At 49.6% G+C, this 12,050-nt stretch overlaps 1 protein-coding gene across 3 annotated transcripts in view; it reads left to right on the top strand.

Moving 5' to 3' along the window:
* The window catches only part of RRP15 (ribosomal RNA processing 15 homolog), a 321,335-nt gene that overhangs the window by 256,614 nt on the left and 52,671 nt on the right, over positions 1-12,050 (top strand). For all 3 annotated transcript variants that reach the window (XM_044061464.1, XM_044061456.1, XM_044061447.1), the window contains exon 4: positions 718-919. In XM_044061464.1, the coding sequence (XP_043917399.1) occupies positions 718-919 (202 nt within the window). The remainder of the gene's footprint in view (positions 1-717; positions 920-12,050) is intronic.

Here is a 12,050-nt window from a genome sequence, read left to right as displayed (position 1 = left end):
TATGATCTATTGGATTTCCTTCCAGAGTATGTTTTTAGGCTGAATAAGTCTACATTTCCTAATAATCCATTTTGATCAGATTGGTGAAACATTCTATAGTGTAGAGCTTAAATTATAATGGGTGAGTTTCAGAGGTTCTATCTTGGGAAGTGATCCTGGTCCATGAATGGGTGCAGGGATGCTACATGTCCATAGCAGTCGTTCTCATTCTGTGGAGGAAGAAAAATGCCTAATAGACTTATGCATTGGTGTCTGCATCCTGCTTTGGATGCAGGAATTCTTGTCGATGGTGGAGTGAGACTCTGTCAGCTGGCTGGGTAATCTGGAGAGAGACGACTTCTCCAGGAGATGAAGTGGTAAATGCCCTCCCCTCCATCCCACCTCCCCCTTCTCCTTCCTGCAGCAGAACTACAAGAGTATAGATTACCTACATGGGAAAGGGGATCTTTACTTTGATTTCTCCCTTTAACACTGCTTTATTTACTTTTGGATGTTAGGCTCCAAGGCTTATTGCACTGTTTCCTCTCAGAGATCCACACATAAGTGACTGCTAAATTCATCAGTACTTAACTCATACTGCGAGGAGAAAAAAAGCTTAACTTTGAATTGTCTGAAAGATTCACCTGGAATGCTGTGTGCTGTAAAAGAATGTGAATGTCTGATTCAGACTATTAGTACACCTAAGAATTATGACGTGTGTTTTGTGTTACTTTTTAGAGGAGTGGTACAGCTGTTTAATGCAGTAAGGAAACATCAGAAAAATGTTGAGGAGAAAATAAAGGAAGCAGGAGGTTCTGAAAGAAAACGAGCAAAACTGATTTCTGCAGTCTCAAAGAGAGATTTCATCAGTGTCCTCCGAGGAAAGGCGGGAACTCTGTCTGAACACGACACAAAGGAGAAGAATGCTGAAGACCTGATGGTAATAACTTTCTGAGCATTTTGTTATGAAAGGCTTTCTGGCTGGGCATATTGAATGTCTCTGTAGCCTGTAGTAGGTGACAGGTGCCCAATTAGAAATATCATTTTTGTTGCTTTATATTTAGGTGTGGTGCATGGCTTTGTACTTGTTTATGCTGAGCTGCCTAATGCTGAACATCAGTGCATTTGATTTTACTGAAAACGATTTAGAATCACACAACCAGGGAAGTTACACACTCAGCTAATTTTAAGACCGCTGTAGCTGCTAGTGGTAATTTTCATTTCAAACATTTGCTGCTTTCTGTGAAGGGAGAAGGGGACCTGCACTGGAAACTAGCCATCATTATTTGCTTGTATTGGCTGTGTGCCTTGCTTTTGTTTTGCTTTATTTTCAGGTATATTGCACCGCCTAGCACTCTTAGTGCTGAGAAGTATAATGCCACACATCAGTGCACCTGGTTTTACCGAGACTTCTGAACTAAGCTATTAACACTAGGTTGTGACTTTTTATCTGCTAATATTGAAATTGCTGTTGCATGCTGGCAGTAATTTTTTTATTAGAATTGTTTTTGTTGTTATCTATGGTAGGAATGGGGATGTTTAGTTGCTGAAAGCTTGTTAGCATGTTAAGTTTCTTTGGCTCTGCACTTGGTTTTGTTTAGATCTGATGTTCTCCATGTCACTATTCCTCACTCTTGGGTCTTGGATCCGACAGCAGATCTGAGCCAGCAATGTTTTAGCTTTTAGGCTCGAGTTCCTGCCACTCCCAAGATCCCTTGCTGCCCTCTTAATACCTCAGATCTTGTTTGCTGCAGTTAGCTACAGACGCAGATTTCTGAGCTCGAGTTTCCTAAGTGGGATAAGTAGCTCTTTTCAGCTTTCTTTTCATTCCTTTTTCTTTAGTAGTATTTTTCATTGAGTGTTGATAGCAGCATAGTGTTAGTCTAGACTTCCTCTCCCATTCGTATGTAATGTTCTTCTGTTGTTGGTTTTGGCGTCCCTTTTCCTTTTCAGAAGCCTTTATCCTCATTGAATTTTTTCTTGTAGTTGTGTTTACCAGTATTTAGTCGTGTTTATAGTTAATTCCTAGCTGTGTGTGTATGTCAGTTGGTTTTCTTTTCCCAGTGCAGACTCTTGCTTTTTCTCTACCGACTCTGATTTTTGCTTGTCCCCTTGGCTTAATTTAGTTATCTCTGACAAGCCAGCCAGTTTTAAAAGGCGCTCCTGGTGCGGTCAGAAGATGCCTGTGTCCGATTCGCATGAGGAGTGCCTTTACTGTTTGTGTGCCGACCACCTGGAGGTTGAATGCGACAATCTGAAGTAGTTAACTTCATTTGTTCATCAACCTGTGGGTATCTGATCCGAATCGGATCCGAGCCGGCAGCTTTATTCAGTTAAGATCCAAGCTCTTCCCCCTTACCCATAACCCCTTGCCATCCTTCTCTGTCCTCCGATCTCGTTTGCCGTGACTTATTCAAGCACCTAGAATGAGTTCCAGGTGTAGGGTTTCATGAGTTTTTCAAGAAAAATGACCTTTTTTCATCTAGTTTTTCAGTTTAATTGTTAAGCGAGTGAGTGGTGTTCCCTTTTGTAGTTAATTAAGCTAGTTTTGTTGGTAAAATTTATATACTTTTTTAGTTAGTCTAGTCTTCCCTCTTCCCAGTGTGTGTGAAGGTATGTTTCGGTTGGGCCTATTTTATTACTACGGCCGAGGCCCCTAAAACCTTCTTTTCTAAATGCACCGAGTGTGGCCATAAGCTATCTCTGGCGGATGGCCACACTTGGTGTGTTATCTGCCTTGGGGTTGATCATCTTTCTTCGGGCTGCACAATTTGTGCAGACTTCAACCCCAGGGCTTTGAGGGATAGGAGGTCAAAGTTGATTCTGGCGGGACTTCTGCCCCCGGACTCTGTTTCATCCTCTTCTCCCTTGGCGGCACCGGCTGCTACTGCAGCGGTCCCGCCTTCTATCCCTGCTCCCCTGGCCTGGACTCGCCCTCCCACCATGGCTCAGGAGGAGAGGGAATCTAGGAGAGTGAAAAGAAAGAAGTACCACAAGCGGCGGGCTGAAGCTTCCTCTTCAGCTCCGCCAGCTAAGCAGTTAGTCTCTCCTAGGGCTTCCGGGCCTTCTCCTTCCCGGCTCCATTCACCCTGCTTTTCCCCGGGGCCGGAGGAGGTGGAGACCCGGTCGCCTTCGAGGTCTTTGAGACGTCACTCCAGGCCTGCCTCTGTGACCTCGTCTAGATCAACCCGAAGTTTGTCAGATGCAGATATGGACCGGATGATGCGTAGGTTTCTCCAGGCCCAACTGCAGATGGGAGTGCTCCTGACCCCCCCCCTCCAGGGGCGGGGGGGGCTCGACCCCCTTTTTCGCCCCGATTGCTCCTTCTCTGACCCACTTCCGGGGTTTGGAGCCGTCTGATCCAGGCAGCATTGGAGGCGTGGGAGGCTCGGCACCAATAGTACACCCCACTTCGGCTCCAACCGCACCCTCGAGTTTGTAGGGTCCTTTTTTAGATGCGAGCTCTCGGAACCAAGAGCTGAGCTACGGATCCGGAGGTGTCTGTGTGTCTTTGGCTCCATCTCGGTCGGAGAATACTGGCCCTTCGGATCTGATTGCATCGGCGCAGGCTGTGGTCCGCACCTCTGATCCGAAGGGGCTGCTCTCGGAGCTTAGAGAGCAGTTCTCCTTTGGCGTTCAATGTTGTGGAGAGGGTCTTGTCGAGGGACTTGAGGCCCCAGGCTCCTGCTGCAGTTCCACCCATTACTCCCTCTGACGGGCCTACCTTCCATCACCCGGCCCCAGGGACAGCCTGCGCCTATGTCCCAGATGGTTCCCTTAAAGGAACAGGATGTGGTTGGTGAGGCATCCTTGGACAAGCCCCCCCCCATGGAGGTTCCTCACAAACGTAAGTGCAAGAGGAGGCACTTGGACTCACCCGAGTCCCTGACAGAGGACTTGGAGGAAGGGGAAGGTTCCCCAAGGTCACCCCCTGTGGACATCTCCTTTGGAGACATTATGGAAATGCTTCATATTAGAGGGAGGTGGTCAGCCCAAAAGCCTTTCTCCGATGAGTCTGTGTAGTCTGTGTTTCTGGAGGCGTTTGACGCAGGCCCATCTACCTCTTGGGTGTCCCCTCTCGCCGATCCTGTGGTAGATCTGATCACTACCAGGGCATGGAAGGAACCGGACACTGTGGAGCCCTTACCAAAGAGACCAGACAAAATTCTCAGTCCAGCCACAGGACGGTTTGGAGCAAGGGTGCTCCCATAGATGCCATGTTGGTGGCAGCTGCCACCAAGAAGGAACTGGCCCAGGAGAGTTCCTCTGTCCACCCTCCCGACAAGACTCTCGGATGATGGACCGCATAGGGAAGCGGATGTTTGCTTCAGCCACCTTCTCAGTAAGTTCGCTGAACTACATGGCACATGTAATACGACTCCAGCGGGATCTCATCAAAGAATACGCAGGGTCACCCCCAAAGTCCATGTCTGCCGAGAATAAGAAAATATTCTCAGCCCGAATGGCCACTCTTAAGTCTATTTCGAACACTTCTATGCGATTTCTTTCCCATGCCATGGAAGGAGCCGCTAGAGCTAGCGGAGCGGGCATTGTCTTACGGCGGCATGCTTGGCTCCGTCTCTGCAACTTGGCAGAACCCTTCAAGGCGTCCTTTGCAAATGTCCCTTTTGACGGCTCTGTGCTCTTTGGCAAGACCGTCCGCGACATGCTGGTCCAGAGCGAGAAAGACTGGAAGACGTCTGCCGTCGGGATCCGCTTCTCGGCTCCCCAGAGGTCTTTCTCCAGGAACCAAAGGGGACAAAAGAAGATGTGGTTCCGGAAATCTCAACAGTCCCGTTTCGCTCCGGCCCCCTCGTCCTTCAGAGGCAGAGGAGGACAGGGTGGACGCCGGCCCAGAGGCAGAGGGGGACCGAAGAATTTTGGGACGAGAGAACCCTTTTTGGATCGGCCCGCGCAGCAGCCCTGAGGGGTTACCTGACTGCTCTACTCTGGAGGCAGTCGGGGGGGCATTTCTCGAGGCACCTAGCAGTTTGGGAGTCCATTACAACAGATTGCTGGGTGCTTCGAATCATATCCAGAGGTTACACTATCCCTTTTCTGAATCTCTCTCTCAGACCCCGGGTCCTCCCCAATGTCCCACCCAATCAAAGAGAGGCAGCAGCCACAGAAATAAAGCAGCTGCTAGAAAAAAGAGCAATCCAGTCCGTCCCTCAAGATCAGTCCGGATCAGGCTTCTACTCCAGGTTCTTTTTGGTGCCAAAAAAGATCGGGGACTTGAGACCAGTCCTAGATCTGTCCACTCTGAACCTGTCGGTTGCCAGAGAAAAGTTCAGGATGGGTCACCATTCAATCAATTCTCCCACTCCTGCAGGAGAACGACTGGATGTGCTCTATAGACCTCAAGGATGCGTACTACCACATTTAATGGACAGACGATCTAGAAGGTTTCTCCGCTTCCAGCTGGGAGCCAGTGACTATCAATTCAGGGTCCTTCCCTTTGGTCTCACCACAGCCCCCAGGGTGTTCACCAAAGTGATGGCAGTTGTAGCGGCCCACCTGAGGCATCAGGGAATACAGGTCTTTCCGTACCTAGACAACTGGCTCCTGACCGCCCCCACCAGGCATCTACTCTGTTCAGCCAGGAATTACTTCCTTCACTTGGCCTCTCATCTGGGAATTTCAATCAATCTCAATAAATCCTCCCTTCAACCAACTCGTACCTTAGATTTCATAGGGGCCAGGCTAGAGACAAACCTGTTGAGGGCCTTCCTAACTCCAGACAGGCTTCGAACTTTGACATTCCACGTGATGGCACTCTTACAATCCCAGGCTCCCCCAGCGGAATTGGTCCTGAGGGCACTAGGTTCCATGGCGGATGCCATCAATCTGTCACCACTAGCTCGTCTAAACATGAAGGTCCTGCAATGGACCTTGCAGGTCCAATGGTCCATCCTGCAACATCTGCTAAGTACAGCTATCGCCCTCAGCAAGGTATGCAGGAGGTCCCTACTCTGGTGGATCCAATCCTCGGATCTACGGGAAGGGCACCCCTTCTCTATGACCCCACCCCAAGCCACAGTGACCACAGACGCTTCTTGCCTCGGGTGGGGGGGGGGTCACTGCATGGGCAGAACCGTCCAAGGCACGTGGACACACTCTGAGACCTTGTTGCACATCAATATCGTAGAGATGAGGGCGGTGCTTTTAGCGTTCAAGCACTCCAGGCCCTTCTTCCCTTAGGGACAATTGCAATTCAATCAGACAACATGTCAGTAGTCTGGTATATCAACAAACAGGGGGGAACCAGATCCTATCCACTGTGTCGAGAGGCCATGAGAGTTTGGGAATGGGCGATCGCCACCAACCGCTTTCTCATAGCAACACACATTCCAGGTCGGTCCAACATTTTGTCAGACAAGCTGAGTTGAACCATCCTGTCACCTTACGAGTGGTCTCTGAAACCTGAGAGTAGTGAAGCAGATCTTCCTGAAGTGGGGGTCAACCTTGCTGCAATCTTTTCGCGTCGCCTTTGAACGCAAAGTGCAGCGAGTACTTCGCTCTACTTCCCCCACCAGGGGAATCCCCCAGAGACGCTGTAGTCCATGTTTGGCCATCCAGTCTACTTTATGCTTATCCACCTCTCCCCCTCATGGTAAAATTCTTGCAGAAAGCTCGTCTGTTGGGGAGCAGAGTGATCCTCATAGCCCCATTCTGGCCTCGTCAGACATGGTTCCCTTGCCTATGGTCTCATCTGGTCAATCCTCCATGAATTTTGGATCCCACTCCAGATCTGATTTCTCACCCGTGGAGTTGACAACTCCAAACCTGGACAATCACAAGCTCACAGCTTGGTTGATCCAGTTCCAATCATAGCTAGGACTCCCGGTATCATCTCCTCCGTTAAAGCTATTTTAGTAGCCGCTCAAAAACTTCTACCAGAAAGGTCTGTAAGAGCAAATGGAAACGTTTTTAGATCTGGGCGGAACATAGACATATGGATCCCTTTACAGACCCGATGCCAGCTGTATTAGAGTTTTTGTCACACTTATTTGATCAAGGTGCCAGCTCCTCCACCGTCAAAGTCCAATTAGCAGCAATTTCACACTTTCATGTGGGAAGTGATCTCTGTTCATTAGCTTCTTCCAAGATCTGCAAAACTTTCGTAAAAGGTACTTTCCTGTTAAGGCCTCCTGTTAAGGATGCAGTTCCTCCGTGGGATTTAACCCTTGTTCTTCAGGCTCTTACTGGCCCTCCCTTTGAACCTGCAGCTTCGGTGGATCTTAAATACTTATCTTGGAAAATGGCCTTTCTCATTGCAATCACTTCGGCTAGAAGGGTTTCAGAGCTTCAAGCCCTTTGCGCCAAACCTCCATATCTGGTCTTCCATAAAGATAGTTTCCCTCAGGACCAATCCCTCCTTCTTACCTAAAGTCGCCTCTGAGTCCAACATTAATCAATCTATCAACTTACCATTTTTTTTCCCAAATTATCAAAACAAAGGTGAATACAAATTACATTCTTTGGACGTGCACAGACAATTGAGGTTCTATTTACACAGGACTGCTGATCACAGGAAATCTGAGCAACTCCTTGTATCCTTTGCAAACCCTTTTTGGGTAAACCTGTGTCAAAAGCTACATTGTTCAGATGGATTTCACAATGTATACTTCTTGCATATAAGAGTTCTGGCCGACCAGAACCTGTCGGAGTTCACACCCATTCTACTCTATCGATTTCCACTTCTGCTGCCTTTTGGTCCAGGGTGTCTTTGGATGACATTTATTCAGCAGCCACTTGGGCTTCGTCCCATACCTTTATTACCCATTACAAGCTGGATATAATTTCCAGAGGGAGGGCGTCCTTTGGCTCTGCAGTGCTCTGGAATAGTCTTCCATGAGGACATCCCAAGTTTTTTAGGTAGCTGGGGACTTTGTCCCACAGGTTGATGAACAAATGAAGTTAACTACTTCAGATAAGTTATGTACTCACCATAACGTTCCATCTGAGTAGGTAACTTCATTTGTCAGCAACCAACCCCCCCCCCCCTCCGTCCCCCTAACCTGTAGTTCGTCCTTTTTTATAATCTTTGTGTTGTGCTCTCTGTACCAGATGACATCAGGTTAGGATGTTTAGTTGATCCTTTGGTTGTAGTATTCTATAATGCCAAGCAAACTGGATCTGAGGACAGAGAAGGGTGGCAGGGGGTTATGGGTAAGGGGGAGGAGCTTGGAGCTCGGATCTTAGCTGAATAAAACTGCCGGCTCGGATCCGATTCGGATCAGATACCCACAGGTTGCTGACAAATGAAGTTACCTACTCAGATGGAATGTCATGGTGAGTACATAACTTCTTTTTTGTGCCGCATTCAACCCCAGGGCTTTATTCGAGCACTGAAACAAATTCCTTTTGAAAAGGCTAGCTTATAGGACTCCCTTGGCTCAGTCCCCTGGACCCTCTAAACACAAAAGGAAGCCCCTTCTTCCTCCGGGTCGTCCTCCTCTAAAAAGATGAGGCTGCTGTATCCTTGTGCCTCGGATTAAACCCCAGTCACTGACGGTCTCCGATCCTAAGGTCCTCTGTCAGATCCTGAGCTTCTGTTTCAAAGTCCTTGGATCTGAGGTCATGGGAATCCACTCCCGGATCCAAGACCTCCGGTCTGAGGCTTTCAGATCCGGATCAGCCACGGATACGTCTCCCTCGGATCCCAGAGATGTGGGGTCCAAGCCTTCAGATCCTAGCGTGTCTTTGGATCTGAGGAGGTCTGATCCGGGATTGATGTCGAAACCCCCTATTGATGTTGAGGGTTCCCCCTCGAGTTCTGGCTTGGGGTGGCCCCCTTCTACCTCCAAGCACAGAAGTCCTTGTTTTAGAGGGGTGGTCCTCGGGATTTCGGCACCCATCTCCAGCTATGTCCTCTGCCTCCTCCATGGGTTTACTCCTTGCTGTATGGACAGGATGATGAGGTCCTTTCTCAAAGCCCAGATTGAGTTGGGGCTTCTCACCTACCCTACCCATCTGACTAGGGGGCCGTCTCCTACCCCCTCGTTGGCTTCTCCTCATCTGACCAGGTTGATTTCAGACATTTTGGCCCTGGATTGAATGGGGAGGGGATTCCTGGGAACTCTTCTCTCCTTACCCCGTCTGAGTCCCTGACTGCTTCTGCTTGGCCTTCCACTGGGCAAGTGGAGTCCCAGACCCACGCGGTTGCCCCAGAGTCCTTGGGTGGGCTTTCCGGACCTGTTTTTTCAGACCTGTCCCTTCCCCTTGGTGCTTTGGCTCTTGACAGCTCAGGGCCGGTAATATCCAGAGGTTCTGTTTTGCTCTGATCCTTCTCCCCAGGTGGGCCTTCCTGCCAGGAGTGTGGATGAGGCATCGTATAGTCCTTCGGCTTTATGGAGCCTAGAGAGTACTTTTTCATCTCACAGAGTTTAGTCCCCGGCCTTCCCAGGGACCCTCCCAGCCCCACTTTATAGACCCCACTCATCTTGTCCCAGGTTAGCCCTCTCAAACCAGCCTTCAGGTGGAAGTTGCTCCACTCTGGGTTCCCCTCTCTTCAGAATCTTCCCCCGAGCCACCCCTGGAGGAGGTACCTCAGAAGAAATCATGTAAGAGGAGACACTTGGACTCCCCTGCCGAGTTGCTCATAGAGGATACAGACCTCAACGAAGTGGATGGGTCCTCCAGGTCTCCGCCCGAGGATGTCTCCTTCGGGGACATCATGGAAATCCTTAAGCTTAAGGGCAGTTGGTCTTTCCTCCCCCTTTCCAAGGAGTCTGTTTCTAAAGGCTTTCAGGACGGGAACATCTACCTTCTGGGGCCCCCCGCACCCCGTAGACTTACAGCAGGGCATGGAATGACCCGAGTACTGTGGAGCCCGGCCCCAAATGTGCTGACAAGATTCTTAGCCCCCCTTCTGACGAGCAGTTTTGGTCCAAAGGTGTGCCAGTCGATACTTTAGTGGGTGCTGCTGCCACCAAAAAAGAGCAGGCAGAACAGAGCACGTCTGTCCATCCCCCTAACAGAGAGTCCCAGGCGATTGACAGGCATGGAAAGTGGGTGTTCACCTCAGCCACTTTTGGGCTGTGGGCGCTCCACTATCTGGCACATTTCACCCGACTTCAAAGGGACCTGGTCAAGGAGCTTACCACATCCCTTTCAGAGGTCATGCCTGCCGTGGAACTAAGCAAGGTGTCCCCCAAACTATCCACACTTTCTTCCCTGGTTAATTCATCGATGAGGCTGATTGCCAGTGCGATGGAAGGAGCCTCTCGAGCGGCTGGCACAGTCATTGCTATTTGGAGTCGCACCTGGCTGCACCTTTGTGGATTTGTGGAGTCCTTTAAGGCTTCTTTCACCAACACCCCCTTCAATGGCTCTATCCTGTTTGACCATTTGGTCAAATACACTGTCACCCACAGTAAGCAGGAGAGCAAGACCTTGTCAGCTGTGGTAATCGGGTTTTCCACCCCTCAACGCTCCATTTCCAAGGCTCAGCTAGGGGCAAGGAAAATGTAGTTTTGCAAGTCATAGTCTGCCTTGCAGGATGCTCAAGATGAATCCTCCTCCAAAGGTTGGGGGAGAGGGTTCAATGGAAGATGTCACCCTAGGGGCAGAGGGGGTCCGCAAAATCGGGGCTCCAGAGAATCCTTCTCTGAGGCCCCAACAGCGCTGCTGAAAAAGTGCCCGAATGTCCTGCCCTGGAGGCAGTCAGGGGTCATCTGTCTTTACACCCTTTGGACCTGGGGAAGTATAACAAAAGATCATTGGGTGCTAAACATCATTTCCAGGGGTTATTGTGTTGCCTTCTCCAGTCAGGAGGTACCTCTCTGATGCACCACCCCATCAGAGGGAGCTAGCTCAGGAAGAAATGCTTAAGCTTTTTTGAAAAAGAGCCATCCAAGAGGTCCCTTCAGGACAACGAGAACACCGGAACTGAACACTGGAACCTACTCTCACTTCTTTTTGGTACCAAAAAAGGCGGGGGACAGGCGTCCAATTGTGGACCTTAGCGATCTCAATCTCTTTCTCAAGAAGTCCAAGTTCTAGATGGTCATTCTCCAGTCCATCATTCCTTTGTTATACAAGGATGATTGGATATGTTCCATAGATCTTCAGGACGAGTACTATCATATAAAAATAGACAGTGGCTCCAGGCGACATCTACACTTTTGACTAGCTAGGGGCCAGTCACTATCTGTTCAGGACCCTGCCCTCTGGTCTCACCACTGCTCCTTGGGTGTTCACCAAGTGTATGGCAGCAGTCGCAGCTCACTTGAGACTGCAAGGATTCCAGGTGTTTCTTTATCTCGAAGATGGCTCCTCACACCTCCCACAAAGCATGGTCTTGCCACAGCCTCTCAATACCTACTACAACTCTTTGACCAGCTAGGCATCACAGTGAACTCCCCAATTCCAACCTCACGCCATCCCAAAATGTGGAGTTCATCAGGATCCAGTTGGAAACTGTGTCAGGGATTGTAGCACTCCTGCTTCGTCGGGTGCACCTCATCAGATCTCATGTTCAATGTCTTCTCGACCTGTCTCATCCCCAGGCCCATCTTGTTCTCAGAGCCTTGGGGTCTATGGCGGAGGCAACCTATCTAGTGCCATTAGCCAAGTACTACATGAGGGTTTCAACAGTGTGGAGTCTAGCGGTCCAGTGGTCTTCCTTGGTTCATCCATTGTCAACTCTGATCAACCTTACACCAGTGTGCAGGCATTCTCCTTTGGTGGATTCAGTCTCCTGATCTCTTAGTAGGCAGGCCATTTTCTCTTCCTCACCCCAGCGCCACAGTGACCACAGACGTTTCCGTGTTGGGGGGGGGGTGCATTTTCAGGGGCAGATGGTCCAAGGCATGTGGTCTGAAGCAGAGACCAAACTTCATATCAATATCTTGAAGATGAGGGCAATTCTCCTTATGTTGCAAGCCTTCCAGGACTGCCTTCCTTCGGGTACCATTGCAGTTCACACAGACAACATGGCAGTTGTGTGGTACATCAACAAGCAGGGGGGCACACATTCATATCTGCTTTGTCACAAGGCCATGAGAATGTGGGAATGGGCTATGTCCTTGGGGCACTTTCTCATTGCAATTCACACCCCTGGGGAG

This window comes from Protopterus annectens, chromosome 1.part0 (genome assembly GCF_019279795.1).
Source record: "Protopterus annectens isolate FY-2018-M chromosome 1.part0, PAN1.0, whole genome shotgun sequence".
Lineage (NCBI taxonomy): Eukaryota > Metazoa > Chordata > Ceratodontiformes > Protopteridae > Protopterus > Protopterus annectens.
This window is presented reverse-complemented; position numbering and strand designations above follow the sequence as displayed.